Raw genomic sequence first — 18,952 nt, 5'->3', positions numbered from 1 at the left:
TTAGGTGAAGGTTACATCAGCAGAGCATTGCTGGCAAATCTCATCTGTAATCTCACAAAATCTCAGGGAACGGCATTTTCCTCCCTTGAGATGATGCGTGTGGTCACATGTCCTATTCACGTGTGCCAGAGTTCCAGGAGGTAAAGGGAGATGGATTCATCTTACCTTTAGTAAAAATGGCCACTGTGAGAAGACTGGGGGGGGAAAGAAAAATATGGTATGTAAAGAATAATAAGCCGGCAATTATCTAGGAGTATCTGTGTGTAGATTGCCATCACTAAACATTTCTAAAGGTGTGTTTGTTGTTATTTTAAAGATATGGGTAAAGTTCCTCTTCAAAGCTGAAGCCAGAGTTCCAGGAAGTGAAGAGATATAGCTAATCTCATGGCAAACAGCTAAACACACACATGGGAACTGTGACAGACAGATGAACTCATTACAGTGTTACTTCTCCTTTCACTATCCAGTCATAGGGTAGGGAGGAGTAAGGGTTATTGCACTGCAGCAGAGAAAGTTCAGGCCCAACCAACGCGAGCGCCCCCCCCCCCCCCCCCCCCCCCCCACACACACACACACACACAGGGCTGTGCTGGGTGGCAGAGCTGTGTATATCTAAGGACAGCATAGGACTCAGGACTGTAAATACAAATGCTTTGAAGGGGACATATAATTATTTCAGATAGCATCTGTCTTTAGCTGAATGAATGACACTTAGGGCTCAGCTGAGCTGCGATGTTCTGCATAGATCAGGGGTGGCTCAATGCACAAAGGAAACAATTGTTTTCTATGTGTACTGTTAAAGCAGAAAGCAACTAAAAATAATAAAATCGCTCCCCGGCTTTTAGCCGTAATGTATTAGTATGCGCAGCACATTAGCACATTATGACAGGCTTACCTGCCAAACTGATTCCCTGTACCTGAGCCCTGACTATGCACATCAAAGCATTTACATATTCTGATAGGAAAGATGGGCACCCTTCGGTCCCATTCACACTCGAGCTGAGCGCCTTTGCTCGTTTTTTGAGCGGTTTTGCACGCATTCATTAAAATATTTTCAGCCAGCGCAAAGCTAGCTACTAGGAAATAAAACGTTTAACTTTTCCGAATGACAAGCCTCAAGCAGGTGTGCACTGGCACCATTGAATGGAAATCCCAGTGCCGGGTGTTAAAGAGGACCTTTACCCGTATCTTTAAAATAACAACAAACACACCTTTAGAAATGTTTAGTAATGACAATCTACACACAGATACTTCTAGATAATTGCCGGCTTTGTATTCTTTGCATAGCGTACTTCTCTTTTCTTTCCCAGTCTTCTCACGGTGGCCATGTTTACTGAGGGCAGATTACTAGCTCTCCTTTCACTTCCTGGATTTCTGGCACATGTGACCATGCACATCATCTCAGTGGAGGAAAATGCTTTTCCCTGAGATGAGATTTCTCAGCAATGCTCTGCTGATGTAACCTTCCCAGGATGCAATGCTTGGGCAAACTGAAGTCATTTTGCCCTTTCAAAGCAGGAAGTGAATGCTCTGCAAGTGTAAGTATTTCAGAACCCCAGCATTTTACACCTGACATATCTATGTTATTATGAATCATCATACATAGAGGGATGCAATGGTAGAATATGATTTTTGAGAGTAAAGGTCCACTTTAAAGGGCTTTTGGTGAAGCTTTAACTCGCTCCGGTGTGAACGGCGCCTTAGGCCAATGTGTCAAGGGGATTTTGTTGACTTCAAGTCTATGGGAGTGCAAATCCACCTGTCCATGAATTCTGGATGATCTTACCCCTTAAGCCAGTGGTTGGCAACTCTGTCCCTCCAGCTGTGCGTTAACTACAATCCCATAATTCCTCTGCCTCTGGGAGACATGTATGTGGCTGTCAGAGTCTTGCAATGCCTCATGGGATTTGTAATTCTACAACAGCTGGAGGGCCGGTGTTCTGTTGAAATGGCCAACTCGTCAAGATCTCCAACTCTTAACATCACATCAGTTGGAGATTTCGACGAGATGACGCTAGTGAGCGTGCACCAGCCCTGGCATTTTTCCAAGCCTTGTCGACTTGCCCAACTGCCCCAAGTGCGCCTGTGCTGCCTCGCAATCCTCGAGTTCTCTAACTGGCATTGCTGCTTGTGCTATCAGATGCCCGCGCAGGCACACTAACGCAAATTAGAGAACGTGACACTGCTCTGACGGGAGTTGGAGGTCTCGACAAGTTGGACATCTCGATAGAACACCTGAGTTGCCCATCCCTGCAGAATACATCTACATTGACCAACTGATCTACTGTCACATTGATGAATTTCCCCCTTAGGGAGTAGGAGAGGGGCTGCAAGAGACAAAGGGAGAGAACACTGGAACCACCAGCACATAGAGCAATGGTGTTCATAATGTGGATCTGTTCTAGATCTGACTATATTATAGATAGGAGAGATCTGTATATAATTATAAAGTGCTGTAACAGAGAAGATCTGAGAATCTGATATTATCTCGCTGTGTATGGACAGATCTGACTTACAGACAATGGACAGACTCCCCGGGAATCCGGATCCGATGGTCTCTCTATCAGGAAGTCGTCACTGATCTCCCAGCCTCTAGTGATCAGCACATTGATGTCTGCAGTTCGGCCATTTTCTTGTAGCCATTGCCGGTCTCCAGTAAGATGGCTGCCCCCTTAACACATGTCGCTCTCAAGCGTCACCCCACTGATCCTCCTGGCTGGTATTGATCGCCATGTCCTGACAATCTGTGCCCGGTGGGGGGCTTGGTTCCTTCGGTGACGTGTCTGCAGGCTGCGTGTTCCCGGACACGGCGAGCGCTCCCCTTCCCTGCACCTCCACACGCCTCCTGTAGGTGGCGCAGTACACCGGGGAATATGCTGCTAGGAAACAGCAGAGAACATATCATGGTCTGCTGATATTTGTAGTTCCACAGGACAGGATTTCTGATTATGTGAGAATTATTTTATGTTTCTTTGATGACAGGTGCTTTTAAAAGTGTTATTAGTGTACAATTAAAAAGCACTGGCAGAGCTTAGAAAATATAAATAGGCACCAACATATTTCTTTACTCATTTTAAAGAGTGTGGGTGGGAATCTCCCCTGCCTGCTATTGTATTGCTTGTGGCTGTCAGAATACCCAAACAATGACTGCTTCTGATTGGCAGCCAATCACATGCAGTGTATGACCAGCTTAAAGGAGAACTATGGGGTTAGGGCTTTTCCCCATAGTTCTCCTTAGGGTAACGGGAGGACACAAACTAGCGTGTCTGGATCCGCCCAGCTACGTGAGTGACAGCTGGTTCTGCCTATCTAGAGACAAAGCCAGCTGTACCCGCCCCCTCCCCCATCCGTTCCGCCAGTCAGCGCTGGAGGATCAGAGCGGCGAGGGGGGAATCCAGTCCCTCCCCTGTCACGGCAGAGAGCCGTGACAGGATCGAGAAGTGAGCGAACGCCGGTATGTGTTCGCTCACCTCCCGATCTACTGAGCCGACCTGTGACAGTTTCATTGTCACAGGTCGGCTAGAACTATGAGGTGAGTGAAAAGCACTCACCTCATAGTTTTCCTTAAAAGGAGAATTATGGAATGAGTGAAAATCACTCAACCCCATAACTCCAGCCGACCTGTGACACTGAATCTGTCACAGGTCATCTTTATTGATCGGGAAGTGAGACTGATCGCTGACTTCCCAATCCTTTCCCTGCAGAGAGCAGTGATTGTCAGGTACCGCTCCTCGCAGGGATTCTCCCCTCTTCGTTCCTCCAGATAGGCAGAGTCTGCTGTCAATCAGCCAGCGGGGTGGATCTCGACAGTATTGTCGGGATCTGCCCCAGCTCGGCTCTGCGCTCCCAGCATATAGTGGGCAATAGCCCGCTATATACTGAGCTTTGGGTCACGGGAGGAGGTTAGTATATGTCCACCTGTGACCCTAAGGAGAACTATGGGCAAAAAAATAGTTACCCCATAGTTCTTTTAAGACACTTTGGGGTCTATTTATAAACAATTTGTAGAGCCATTAGCCCTGTGAACCTTCATTATGTGCAAACAGAAGCAAAAATGAACATTCGTAATACATATACTGAATATCTATAGGGTAAGCCATGACTGGGGAGTTTCACTGAGTTACACCTTTATTATTTGGCGGGCTCCATGGTAAAGACTAGAGTCTCCAAAGACTCTGCTACACAGGGAAGGCCATGTCTATTCCCACTGATGGAGACCTTATCCAGTTCTCTGTATTGAGAATAAGCGAATGCAACTTCAGTACAGGAAGTATATACACACTGATAAATGTGAATGAAGTAATGCTGGAGATGGAAAGTTTATTTTGGTGTAGCAGTAACATTAAAGCTGGACTTTAGGCAAGCAGCTAAATACACAGGTGAAATACATATATGGGAGCTGCATTGCCCGCCAAGGGCAATTTACAGTACACGGCTCTGCCATACAACACATTCTTGTCTTGAAGAGCCGTAGACCTGCATTTTTCTCTCTACTTCAGTTGAGTAACAATTGCAGGTCTTGTCCCTCCCCCAACCCATAACGCACATACAGATCCAACTACATTGGCCTATACACATACAGCACAGCAATGAAGTAATAAAATGAACTAGGATCACACTAATCCAGCACGTTATTAATCTCATGTGCCCCACTCAATATGGCCGCCGCTTGAGTGGGGCAACTCAGAATAATAACGTGCTGGATTAGTGTGATCCTAGTTCATTTTATTACTTCATTGCTGTGCTGTATGTGTATAGGCCAATGCCTTGGCTGGCGCTCGTGCAGAAAGTTTCTTGGGCAAACTCACTGGCTCAAGATTCCTCCCCCCTTCTCTTCGTTAGCCGACGGAGCTACTTGGGGACATCGACGTCACCGGACTCCTCCCCCCTTTCCCTTCGTTAGCCGACGGAGCCACTTTGGGACTTTGACGTCACCGGACTCCTCCCCCCTTCCCTTCGTTTGCCGACGGAGCCACTTGGGGAAGGAGGGAGGAGTCTGGTGACGTCGATGTCTGTGACGTCACCGGATCTCCGACGGGACTCCCGGAAGCTGGCGGAGAGGTGAGTGTTTTCATTACTGATCAAAAAATGTTTAATCGATCAAAAAGATTAACGATTAATCGAGAAATGAATCGTTAATTTGCGAGCCCTGATATATATGTTTATATTTTTGTGTTTCTTGAAAAATTCCGGGTACAATCTATAGACTGGGATTTCCAGGGACAAGTCAAAGTTCAGGGCAGACTGGAGACAAGAATCTCCAGGGACAAGCCAAAGGTCGGTACACGGAAAAACTTCAATGCATTCAGGTTCAATCACAAACGGGGCTCGGCATCTAGCTTGGGAAAGCATTGCTGTCCGCTGCCCTGGGTTTAAATAGAGACAGGAAGAGGGAGGATCCACAGGATTGGCCACAAGCGTACTGCACTGATGGACCGAGAAGCTGCATAAGAAGTAGCAGGAGAGGTCGGCCGATGCCTAAAGCTGCCAGACTGGTGCAAGAGTGAGTCGGGTTCAGGGCACATGCCTGGAGGACTACAAGCACCAGCACAGGCCTGCAGAACCAGGGGTAAGAGGTATGTATATACTTGTAGAATGTCACAGGCTACCTCAAAACTTCCTGAAGAAGCTTTGGCGAAATGCGTTGAATTCTTGACTCACTGCACATTCAACGCATGAAACTAAGATAGGTACTATGACTATACAAAAATGAAATAATGTTATTTTTAAGAGATGAGCTAATCATTGGAATGTAAGAATGTTTACAATGTGCTTGTGAGATCCAGGGGGGCGTTATGAAACCATGATTTTATTGTATATGCTTCAAATTATGTGCATTTTCAATAAAAACTGTCAAAACAATCTTATAATGGAACAGTGTAATATGTATATAGATATGTCCGGTTAAGTCCGTGTGTGACACCTTAAAAGCCCCATTGAAATTGTTTGTTGGGGGTTATAACCCCGTCAGCTTTTTTGCCATTGGGGAGATTTCTCCTTACTTCCTGTCCGACAACCACAACAAGAAGTAAGAGGATACCCCTTCAAAGTGAGGGAAATCCTTCTTGGTCACCAGAAATAATTTCCCCTTTAGAAGAGGACAATCCAAAATATTTCACTTTCACTGATAATGGTCACCAAGACAAATTGGGGAGGGTGAATCTCCCTAACTGGGACACAGACAGCCATAAAAACCTGACAGGTGATCTCATTCCCCCCCCCCCCCCACCACCACTCTATCCAAAACTAAAACAAGTTTTGGCTGCAATTGCACTTCAGCCTCATAATATTAATAATAATGTAATTGTTATGGCATTGTTGGTATTATATTGCACTGGATTAAAGAGGTGATTAATAATGCGTTCACTGATTAGAAATCTAACATACAATTGTCGGCATGTGGAAGTCACATTGTAATACTTTCTGTGCACCGTGCAGTGTAAAGTGTTAAGAAGTGCTTTGACTTTGATGGTGAATACTCCATCTGATATAATAATACGAGTGTGTGCCGGTGGGTTATTGAGCACGCCGAGCTCTTCGCTGTCACATCAGGTCGGACAGAGATGTGTGTGAAAGTGGATAATAGCCATGCAGACGTCACCCCTTCTGTTTGATCCGTGTCTCCCCAGCACCCCGTTCTCCTCCCACTCAGGGACTTCAGGTATATAAGAATGTGGGCTTTAACTTCACGACACAACTACCATCTCACAGTCCTAGTGCGGGAAATTACTGAGCATTGGAAATCTAAAGAGAGGAAGAGAGAAGATCGGAGCTGCTGAGGATGTAAGTAAAAGCCACACTTTATACTGATATATATTTATTATTGGAGGTATTTATATAGTGCCGACAATGTATGCAGTGCTTTACATACTGTACGTTCACACCGGTCCCTGTCCTCAAGGTGCTTACAATCTAAGTTCCCTATCTCACATACACATACACATACTAGGAGCCAATTCAGACAGGAGCCAATTAACTTACCTGCATGTCTTCTTTGGAGTCTGGCTAGAAACACGAGTACCCCCATGGAAACACAGGGAGAGCATGCAAACTCCATGCAGTGTCCTTACTGGGATTCAAACTGGGGATCCCTAGTGCTAACCGCTAAGCTGCACGTGTCAAAATGACAGGTGGACACGCAAAAATAATAATAATAGAGATATAAATACCGGTAGACATGCAAAAAAATGAATTCATGAATAAATAATAATTTTTTTTGAATGTTTGCCTCACAATGCCACAATATATATATATATATATATATATCTCATGTTTAGTTTTCATTTTGACATTTGCTCAGCAGCTGCTTCTGGGTAATAATAACGGAGCCACTGAGCTAGGTGAGTTTTCGGCAACCTGACAAAAGTCTTTATTGGTAGTGACGTCCTGGTCATTTTTGGCTCTGACCTTCCAGATGGAACCCAGTGCTGTACTATGGTGAGATTTTGTCAGGTCAGGCGTATGCAGGCTGTTGTCAGCCATCAGCTTCTGAACAATATTTCTTGCCTGGCTGTCATGCTGATCTAGTGTCTTTAATCCTTTTTGAGTTACTGATCTGGCACATGTGTGCGGATCAGGAATTGTGATTTAATTCGATGCATACTTGTTAGGGCTCATTCAGACCGGTGTGCATGTCTGTATGGAGTGCATGCCCATAACAAAGACTCCATCCTGAAAGGGAAAGGTGCTGTGTTTAATTGCGCATGGGATAATTCCCTATAGGAGCACACGGGTGCATGCAGTTAGGCGCGGTCACACGTACACCCGAACCCAAACACGCTGCAGCTGTCCCTTCCGGTATTGGGCCTTTTTATGGAGGGGCACGCCCATCTGAATGAGCCCTTACAGATCAGTAATTTAGAAAGCATTGAAAGGGGTCCATGTACAGGTGAAACTCGATTAATTATAATATCGTGCAAAGTTCATTTATTTCACTAATGCAACTTAAAAGATGAAACTAATATATGAGATAGACTCATTACATGCAAAGCAAGATAATTCAAGCCGTGATTTGTCATAATTGTGATGATTATGGCTTACAGCTCATGAAAACCCCAAGAACACCAAATCCACAACCTCAAAAAAGTAGATTATTACATGCAATCAATAAAACAAGGATTGTACATAGAACAATATCGGACCTCTGAAAAGTACAAGCTGCATATGTACTCAGTACTTGGTTTGGGCCCCTTTTGCAGCACTTACTGCAATTACTTTTGCACGATATTCTAATTATTTGAGTTTCACCTGTACATGAAAGTCTGCAGTGAGAAATGGGACCACTCCCACGTAGGCTTGTTCTTTGTACTATGAGCTGGCCATACTCCAGTAGAACTTCATTTGAAATAATTAATTTTCCGAACATTCGTTCCGTTTTCTAATAGTTAATGGGATCAAATTGAAGATCCTTTACAACTGCAATGAAGGAAAAAAATTGAATTCACACCTAAGCGTTTTGTTGCTCAAAGCTAAGCGCGACAAAACGCTCAAGACGAGGAATCCCATTCACTGCTATGGGTCCCTGTTCAGACCTGAGAGTTGAAATGAATGGGATTCCTTGTCTTGGGCGCTTTGTCGTGCTTAGAGTCGAGTGACAAAACGTCTAGGTGTGAATGGGGACTAACAGTGAATGTGGTTTTTCATTCAGAAAACTTCATTCATTCCAAAATATTAGCACCTCTGTCCAGCGTCCCACGCAGCTCTCTGACATGACTGGTTGCCAGGAGCTCGGGGGGACACAAGCCAGTGAGTTGAGTGGAAAACTGCACAGAGTGGCACAGGTTGCTAATAGCTCTTAGCAACCTGCGATGTTGTGGGCCGCCCCTCAATGAGATGCCGCCTGAGGCAACCGCCTCAGGCTGTCTTATAGGGACAGTACCTTATTATTAATTTGGACACAGATACGCTGGGCTTACAGAGGTTGAGTTTTGGCTACTTCCTGGCAAATCAGCTTAAAATTCGATATATGTTTGGCTACTTCCTGCTGAAATCAGCTGCAGTCACTAGCCGGGTATCCTAATACCCGGCTAGTGCACCAGCACCAGTTGTCATTCTCAATGGCATTACAAAAATCTCATGCAATCCACCTCTTTATTGGTGTCCCCTTACTTTCCATGCTACATCATTTTCAGTAGCGCGATTGATCTCCCATGATTCCAAAATGCTGCAATCTCCTTTATCAGCTTGAATGAGAACGGGAGATGAATTGCTTAACAACCACTCATTCAGGAAATTCCCATTTAGGTCTCCTAACAACGGCCCAACAATCTCCTGCAGTAGCACGAAAAAGAGATGAAAAACCCCCTGTGTAGCCCTATCCCTGGGGTTGGCAACTCCGGCCCTCCAGGCGTTGTGGAAATACATGTCCCATGAGGCATTGCAAGACTGACAGTTACAGGCATGACTCTCAGAGGCAGAGCCATGTTGGGATTTGTAGTTAAAGCGCAGCTGGAGGGCCGGAGTTTCCAAGCCCTGCACCAGCCTAACCTAGCCCTGCTAGACAGCACAGCACACTGCCAGCCGGGTGACCTGACTTTCCTCAGTCAACTAACACAGTAACGCAGCTAGGTCACTTCCCTGCCCCATAGCCTGTGATTGGCTAAGGAAGGAGCGGTAACAGGCTGATGAACTCATCACTCTGCTCTCTCTTCCTATCAGCATGTTCCTTATCAGCACATGTAGGACACGTCAGTGGAATTGTTTTTAGTTGGATAGTTTGAAAAAAGAGGGTTTAACAAAAAAAGACAGTGTGACCTAAAACCTGTGAAAATGTTTACAACCTCTTAGCCTCCATTTGAGGGCGCCATCTTAGCCTCTATTTGAGGGTGCCATCTTAGACTCTATTTGAGGGCTTGGACATTTGGTTGAGAGCTGAAATAAGCACACTGGCAACCTTCACAGGTGGCATGCATTGAAAAAACTGTTTTTAGAGACCATTAAATTGGTGGGTAAAATTCCTCATGGTCACATGACATGGTGGGTCCAATGTCTTCTCTCTGCTAGACTGCAGAGTGTCACTGCCAGGGTGTAGTGGATGCTTCAAACTGTTGGGGTCCTCCTGGGCTATAGAGGACTGACGTGGAGTTGAGCTGAGCACAAGGACCGGTAACAAGATTTATTCTGGATTTTAGCTTTAAATGACCGGGCCTTCATGTGACATTGCATTAGCTCTATAACTGACACTATGAAGGTGTGTGGTCACCATTTTTGTGTTCTAAAACGAAACCAATATTGAGGAACAATGGTGGCTACTAGGGATGCACCGATACAGATACCAGTACCAATACCAAGTATTTGGGCAAGTACTTGTACTCGCTCTGATACTCCCTCTGACCGGCAGTGCCGGGGGAGCATGGAGCCGGCTTCCTTTCCAATCAGGAAGCCGGGAGGTGGGTTATGACCTGTCTACCGGCTTCCTGATTGGCTTGGATGCCGGCTACACTTGTTGCTAGGCAGCCTGGCTTCCTAGCCAGGCGGCACGTAATGACTCGCGTCCTGGTTTCCTGATTGGTCAGGAGGCTACGCTGCACAGCAACAAGTAAGGCCGGCTTCCTGATTGGATAGGAAGCCAGGCTGCCTAGGAACAAGTGAAGCCGGCTTCCTAGCCAATCAGAGTGTCAGGTTATGACGTGCCACCCGGATTCCTGATTGGCTAGAAAGCCAGCCTACTTGTTGGTAGGCAGCCCGGCTTCACAGCAACAAGTGAGGCTGGCTTCCTAGCCAATCAGGAAGCTGGGAGGCGGGTCTGAAAAAAAAATATCGGTACTCGTACTCGATACAAAAAACGGGTACCGGCCATCCCTAGAGGCTACCATTGCTTACCTCTCTACCATATCAAAAATTCCTGGCTGTTATTTACCCAATGCGAGCTGGCCAGGAGATGTCTGCAGGGGCATGGCAAGGGGTTGGTCCATTGTCTATATATATAACTGGGGGCATGGCACGGGGTGTGTCCATTGCCTATATATAACTGGGGGCATGGCACGGGGTGTGTCCATTGCCTATATATATAACTGGGGGCATGGCACAGGGTGTGTCCATTGCCTATATATATATAACTGGGGGCATGGCAGGGGGTGTCATTTGCCTATATATATATTACTTAAATACATTGTTCTGGAAGGTGTCCCTCTTTCTTATCTCAAAAAGTCAGGAGGTATGGTAACAGTCCACCCTCCCGGAAGAAAAAGTGATGGGAAAATCTAATGCCCCTTTCACACAGCGTTTGCAATCAGATTCACTTGTCAGCTTTTTGGGTGGACCTGATCAGAAGCTCAATGTTAGTCTATTGGCAGGCAGATTAAACAGATGTGCGTCCATTTACATCTGATTACCTCTGAGCCCATCTAGGTCTGGAAAAGAAAACCGTATTTAAAAAAAGAACAGACCTATTGTTAGGTCCATGGGCATGCGGATGTAAATGGACGTGCGTCTGTTTACATCCTTTTACCTCCGATCCGTCACATTTAGATCCAAATAAATGGAACTCTTTTCCATTAATTTTTTTTTTGGACCTAGAGGTAAATGGACCCAGGTGCATTTACATCTGCCAGCCCATAGACTATAATTAAGCTTCCAATCAGGTCTGACTAGACCGAAACGTGACAGATCAGAAGTAAATAGAAGCACGTCCGCTTCCATCTGCCTGCCAATAGACATAACATGGCTCCGTTTTTTTCCTCCATCACAAGGTGGAGGAAATAACTGAATGGACACGGATGTCACAAAAGTGATGTAATGATATGAGAATACTTTCCAACATTTCAGTCCTGGTCCCTAGGACGCATTTAACACCACCCACATTCCGCCTCAGGCCTGCTCAGACCCCGCCTACTTACTGGAGAGGCCACTCAAACCCAACCCCTAATGTGAGGACCTCCTACTCGTAGCCGCTGATCACCCTAGTCATGTAGTCACTCAAATAAGGGTGACACTGCGTTCCCGGGACATTGCCCAGGACACAGCAACTTTGGGACTGAGGTCAATATAAGGGACAGTTGACAGCTATGCATAAATAGTTCTTTGTCAGGACTTTTCTAGTCATTTCTCTGCTCATTGAAGGTATATGATAAGTAATTAGGATTCTACATTGTTGGCGGGATAACTGGCATATTTTTACTCTTGTCTTTCAGGATGATGCACAGATCCCTTTGCCTTCTATTATTGCACCTTGCCTTATGCATACACTGCTACATTCTTCATCCAGATTACAGGTATGTCATTATTGCATATTGAATGGTGTTTGTGCACGTTAGATTGTGTTTGCTTTGTGTATTATACCAAGCCATGGGAAGTGATGCAGGAAATTATTTTTTTTGAGGTGCTCTGCATGCTACCGTACAGTGTATCTATACCCAAGATAAAAAATATATTGCAACGTACCAATCCTTAGTTGTGGTGGATGCATTAGTGTTATATCTTCCGTCTTTTATTTTCCCTGGTGATCCTGCTAGTAAAAATGGAGGCATCACCAAACGAAGAAGAGTGCAAAGGAGTTTTTATTGGTAACAATAAAAGCACCAAAGTGCTAAAACGTTTCATGGGCAAACACAGACCCTCTTCATGAAGGCTTTAGGTATATTGCAAAAGGGCAATCCCTTGGGGAATGGACTCACGAGATTCAGTAATAGTGACCACAAATACAAGGGGACATGCAGTAGTCAGCAACTGAGCGGCTCAGACTTACTAGCCCATTCTCTGTCCTAGGGTGACAGTGCTAATTTTACTGTATCTATGAAGGAGCAACATTGTCACCCTAGGCTGCTCACATGCGATTTTGACTATAGGCTGATGTGCCAACGCCTGCATGTTAAGCTGGTGTCCATCACGTTCTAAAACAATTCATCCTCTCAAAGCTACCTCCTCATGTATCACTTCTCCCTCCCTGTTAGATTGTAAGCCCTCGGGGGCAGGACCCACCTTACCAGAGCCGTAGCTAGCTCCTTTTGCGCCCGAGGCAAAAACAGAAAATGATGCCCTCCAACAGACGTATGCAGTATGTGGCGTCATGCGCCCCGTCTCCAGGATGCTGGCACGCATGTGCAGAATGCGGTGGCGGTCAAATCCAAAATAGCATAAAAATGTGTTTCGTTTGACGAAACTAATGAAAACATTTTTAGTTTCTGTTAGTTCCGAAACACATTTTTAATCTTTGCACATGTCTAGGAATATGTGTGCATGAGTGTGTTTGTGTGTGTTTTATGCTGTTTTTGTGTATTTTTTATTATTATTTTTTTTTTACTTTTTGGGGGGCTTCAGGGAAATATCAGAGGTCTAAACGGACCCCTGACATTTCCCTTTTGAAATAGAAAAAGAGATTTTCTCCATGCCGAGCCACGGCTGTGTTTGGCTGCATGGCGCCCCTGTTGCCAATGGTGTCCTGTGCTCGCCATGGCAACAGGCGAGCACAGGACACTATGGGAGAATGCGGCCGTACGCCGCCCTACGCTCACCCGCCCTGCACGTCCGTGCGGGTGGGCATACTCGTACGCTGACAGGATGGATCCTGTCTGCGTCCGAGCCGGGACACCCGCACGGACCTCCACTTGAGGTGTGCGTAGGGTAGTGTACGGCCGCATTCTCCCATAGAGAAGGACAGGGGCTGCGTACTAATCACACGCAGCACCTGTCTTTCCCAGGAGCTGTCCGATAAGGCCGTGCACGCAGCATGGAGCTGTATGTGCCGGCCTTTTCTCGTATGAATGAGGCCTTATTGTTTTATCACCTTTTAAATTTTTTTTTAACTTAACAAGCCCCATATGTGACAGCATTTGTAGGTGATAGGTTCTCTTTATGGTTCTCTAATAGATCCCTGATGTCTCTGCTGCCCGGCAATACAGATGATGAAGCACAGGATTGTGCTTCATCTTCTGTTCACCTGGCACTTCAGCCGGCTTCTGACAGGAAGCGCTAAGAGCACAGTGATCCCTTCTTCATTGATAACAGATCAGGGAACAGACATTCCCCAGTCTGCTCCTGCTCTCCATGCTAACGCCCTCTTCTGTGGACCCTCAGAGGACAATTTACGCAATGCTTCACATAGTGACACATTCACAACAGTCCCTGCCCTCAAGGAGCTTACAATCTAATGTCCCTATCTCACATGCATACACACATACGGGGCCAATTTAGACAGGAGCCAGTCAACCTTCTAGCATGTCTTTGGAGTGTGGGAGGAAACCAGAGTACCTGGAGGAGACCCACAGAAGCACAAAGAGAAAATGCAAATTCCTTGCAGTTAGTGAGTGACCTGGTCGGGATTGGAATCAGGGACCCCCAGTACTGCAAGGCAGAAGCGCTAACCACTAGGTTTATTATTTTGCGACTTAATTTTTCTCATTATTATGTTTGAAAACGATCTCCACTTTGGCCCCATTTACTATTAGAAAATTGAACAGACGTTACAAACGTTTTTTTTTTTTTAACACATTTCTGGTGGTGTCTAGCCAGCTTTACGCTTTAATATGTGGAATTTAATTTTTTATTGCAAAAAAAAAAGTGAAATCAACTGTAAGAAGTAAAACTGAGATTATAACCAGAAAAGTATGGAAGTGGATGGGAGTAGAGGTGAACATTGGATTGCACAGAACAGAAAACTCAATTACTCCACAGCATCACACATGGAGCACTCTCTCTAGCTTGTCTTTGATAACGGTCTCTGACATAAGTGAACTCTCGGGAGGAGTGACCCTCTCCTCACTTTTTTTCCCTTTATTCTTCTCCAATATATTTTTGTACCCACTACGTCTACCTTTCATCATCTCCATCATCTGAGATTTATACCACACCCACTACACAAAGGGCGAGCCCTTGAAAGTATATTGTGTGCAGCTAACTGCTAAGGTCTCGCCAGGGTTATATGAATCCCCTTCACAGTTTGTGTAGGGATCATCAAGAACTATTGGGTCATCCACAGCTTGAAGCGGTGCTGCCATTGTAATTACATTGTGATTTGCAGCCCGAGCTCTTCTGTATCATAGGAACAACCAGTCAGAGATGGATACCTTGATGGTCGGCTACCAGTAATACACCTTTGAAAGATTATTATGTCTCAGGGTTCTGTGCTGGGCCCCATGCTTTTCAACCTGTTTATTAACGACATCGGGGACGGAGTAAACAGCGAGATCTCAGTGTTTGCTGATGATACCAAAATTGGGAGGGTAATAGAAACAGACCAAGATAGTGTAACATTGCAGGAGGACCTGGACAAAATAGGGGAGTGGGCAACTATGTGGCAGATGAGGTTTAATGTCGATAAATGCCAAGTTATGCACTTTGGGATTAAGAATAGGCAAATGGGTTATACAATTATTGGTATGCCGCTAGGGAAGTTGGAAATGGAGAAAGATTTGGGGGTCATTGTAAACCATAAACTGAATAATAGATTACAGTGCCAGGCTGCTGTAAGCAAAGCTAGTAGAATCCTGTCCTGCATCAAGAAGGGAATGTTTTGCAGGGACAAGTCTATAATTTTGCCACTCTACACATCAATGGTTTGGCCTCACCTGGAGTATGCGGTGCAGTTTTGGGCACCGGTACACAGAAATGATGTCCTTGAGCTGGAGAAAGTCCAGCGGAGGGCGACCAAACTCATCAAGGGGATGGAGGACCAGAACTATGAGACACGGCTACTAAATTTAAACATGTTTACATTGGAAGTAAGGAGATTAAGGGGGGATATGATTTTCATGTACAAAATGTTCCATAGTCATAGCAACATTAGCAACAAACTCTTTAAGATTAATTCCATAACAAAGACTAGAGGACACCACCTAAAACTGGTTGAAAACAAATTCAAACACAAGGGGCGAAGGGGGTTCTTCTCAGTCTGCGCGGTCAGGGTCTGGAACTCGCTGCCTCAAGCAGTAATTTCCGCAAATAGTCTGGAATCATTCAAGAAGCTTTTGGACGATTTCCTGAGAGACCGTAATGTACAAGGGTACAGGTACTCTTAAGAATGAGAACACTCAGGGACCTATACACACACACACAATAGGTTGGACTTGATGGACTTATGTCTTTATTCAACCTCAAATACTATGTAACTATGAAGGATGAATTGTTATGTTCTTCATGAAGATAATGCCATTAAACCAAGGCTTTTCATTGTAGATAGTTGGCTATTGACGTATTACAGAAGCCTTGGCTAGCCATAGACATGGGAGGGGGGTAGTTTGACAGAACACACAGCAGATATGTGGTAGGTAGAAATTGTTATGAGACTAGTTAATGGAAAATGTTTATGTCTATACCTGAACAATCTGATTGGATGCAGCATTGTTCAGGTGTTTTGAGTGCCAGCGGGGCCGACTAGCAAGATACTGAAGCTTGGCCCAGCGGGAGATTCCTCCATCCACAAAGTTTAGCGTAGATGGAGGAATCTGTTGCACTTTTTCCATCTGACCACAGTAAATCTATAGGTCAGCTTTAGTGTGGTTCAGGTATGGTTTACTTCTTTCCATCAGTGTGCAGAGCAGTTAGATTTCTTATTAAAACCTAAATCCAGGCAAACTTTTTTGCGGATTTAGCGGGATGCATTCGAAACTTATATAGTTACTAGGGATGAGCTTAGGTTCAGACCTGACCTCCTCTAAACCCGGAAGGGACATGGGCAGGGCCACTGATAGAGGAATATAGGCAGCCCTCCTGTACAGGGCTCAGCCCCCATCATGTCGAAACAGGATGGCACTGGTCACCTCCTCAGATTTAGCATCCCCTCCACAGCACGTTCTGCTTTCTTCACATGGCACTGCTTATACCCAAGATTATCTTGTAATGTATCCTTGGCAGTGGGGCACTTTGGCTTCCGGTTTGCTTTACTGCTGGACTTGCCTGATTTGGATATGATGCTTGACTTAATGTAACCGGGGATGTTGTCAGTTGGGGCCTTGCTCCATGCACTGTGTATAATCCTTCCTACTTGAAATATTCATGTGGTGCAAAGAGACCTACTTTCACTAATTTGGGGTGTAGGGTTTTTTATGCCCTTTTTTTCTGTTATCTAAGAATCAGTCTATGTAATCCTCGATATCTGCCCAGTATCTGCATATTTTTGTGTTGCCTCATGGACAGTGTTGTATGGCACAATTTCAAAACAATAAAATTCCAATAAAAAACCTTTAGGCAGGACATTCAAATTCTCTATAATGTATAACTTATTGTCCATTGGAAATTCTTTCATTTGTGTTGTGTTCTGTTCTGCAGTCCTGGCCAGTCACCTAGATCCAGGAGGAATGTTAATCTACCAATGCTGGAAAGAGATCCCATGCAGAATGAAGACTGGTCGCTTGATGAGGAGCGGGGATTTATTCGAGGACTCTCAGAAAAAAGGTGAGTGGTAAAGGTTTTTTTTTGCCAGCAAGAACAGGCGGTTCAATCATGTTTTTAAAGGTCCATGACCATCTAGCAACGATTGGTAGTAATTTTAAGGTGGACAGCTAACAGTGTAGTACATACATAAAAATAGGATTTTTGTACTCACCGTAAAATCCTTTTCTCTCCGTTCATTGAAGGACACGGAACAGATTGTAGATCATTACCCTACGGTGCATGATCTACGATCTGTTCCCTGTGTCCTTCAATGAACGGAAGAGAAATATGGACACATTTGCGTTGCTTCTTGTTGCAGCGCATCAAAATGTATCCTCCATGCTGCATTTGGCCGGCTCTTCCGGTTCTCAACCTCCATTCATGTCAATGGAAGTGGGCCTTAAATTTGCCTAAATCGCACATTTGACATATGGTTAGAAGATATGTACAGGGTGCTGCAAGCCATACTACCATCTTACAAAAGATGAGTAGGTCCATAGCAGGGTTGGACAAATCCCAGGCGCCAGGGCGCCAATGCTACTTAAAAATTGCAGCTGGCACCTGACTTTTGAGGTTTTCATTAGTTGATGCAATGGAACTGGCTCCTAAAAAAAATCCTGCTGTTTCCTGAATTGGGCAGATTGGCTCCTGGATACCATATTAATTACTGTCTTACAAAAGAAGGGCTGAGGGCTGTTCATAACGGGGCTGGACAAATCCCAGGAGCCAGGTAGCCAATGCTCCTTAAAAATGACAGCTCGCGCCTCCATCGATTTCCAACATATATCTTATTGCATACTGTTGATGATACTGATGCTCTGAACGCAAACATGTTGATGTCTATATGGGATTGCCGATCTACCACTTGTAGTGGGTACCTATTGTTATACTTTTATATACCAATAAAAATGTAATGAACAAAAAACAAAAAACAAAAAACAAAAAAAAAAAAAATGACAGCTGGCGCCTAACTTTTTAGGTTTTCTTTAGTTATTGCAATGGAACTGGCTCCTAAAAAAAAATCCTGCTGGCTCCTGGATTCCATATTAATTTGTCCACCCCTGGTCTATGAGCAACAAAAAAAATAGCAAAAACACCACAGGAATCACCAGATCACCAACCACACCTCAAATCTGGTCACTTCCTCTATATTACATCCACTTTTTGGTGAATCAAGAGTGCGTTTGGTGATCTTTTTTTTTGATGCGTCTTATATAGGCACAATAATCACCGTTCGTCATATACTTTCATATAGACGCCTGTAAAGGTGCCCACACCTTGCGATAATCGTATGATAATCGCAGGAAATCCCGCGATCGTACAATTATCGCAAGGTGTGTGGAAGCCCGACCCTCAGCAGGGAGGGCTTGCGATTATCGCAAGTACGATCTGCCTGTCCAGGATGGTTGTAAGGTCTGTGGCCAGCATTAGAAACAAAGCCTTATTGGTGTTGTAAAGCTATACCCGTCTTGTAGCTGATGTATTTTACAGCTGTAGCTTTGAACTTACTCTAGGATGGAGAGACACGTAGATGCTATATTCACCAACACATACAGAAAATTCCTGTCCCAAATCTCAGCTAGGCGCTACTTGCAGAACATGATGGGAAAACGATTGGGGTAAGTGTGATTCTAGGGGAGTGGGG

The 18,952-nt window shown here is 44.9% G+C and overlaps 2 protein-coding genes across 2 annotated transcripts in view; one reads left to right on the top strand and one right to left on the bottom strand.

Moving 5' to 3' along the window:
- The window catches only part of MANBAL (mannosidase beta like), a 7,623-nt gene extending 5,068 nt beyond the window's left edge, over positions 1-2,555 (bottom strand). The window contains exon 1 of the mRNA XM_018557676.1: positions 2,517-2,555. The gene's annotated coding sequence lies outside the window, so the exon portion shown is untranslated. The remainder of the gene's footprint in view (positions 1-2,516) is intronic.
- A 4,149-nt stretch (positions 2,556-6,704) lies between these two features.
- GHRH (growth hormone releasing hormone) overlaps positions 6,705-18,952 on the top strand; it is a 12,433-nt gene continuing 185 nt past the window's right edge. Inside the window, exons 1-4 of the mRNA XM_018557666.1 lie at positions 6,705-6,783; positions 12,132-12,212; positions 17,203-17,328; positions 18,822-18,926. Of these exons, the coding sequence (XP_018413168.1) occupies positions 6,782-6,783; positions 12,132-12,212; positions 17,203-17,328; positions 18,822-18,926 (314 nt within the window). The 5' untranslated portion in view covers positions 6,705-6,781. The remainder of the gene's footprint in view (positions 6,784-12,131; positions 12,213-17,202; positions 17,329-18,821; positions 18,927-18,952) is intronic.

The sequence above is a fragment of the Nanorana parkeri genome, unplaced genomic scaffold (assembly GCF_000935625.1).
Source record: "Nanorana parkeri isolate BGI_ZX_2015 unplaced genomic scaffold, ASM93562v1 scaffold295, whole genome shotgun sequence".
Taxonomy (NCBI): Eukaryota; Metazoa; Chordata; class Amphibia; order Anura; family Dicroglossidae; genus Nanorana; species Nanorana parkeri.
This window is presented reverse-complemented; position numbering and strand designations above follow the sequence as displayed.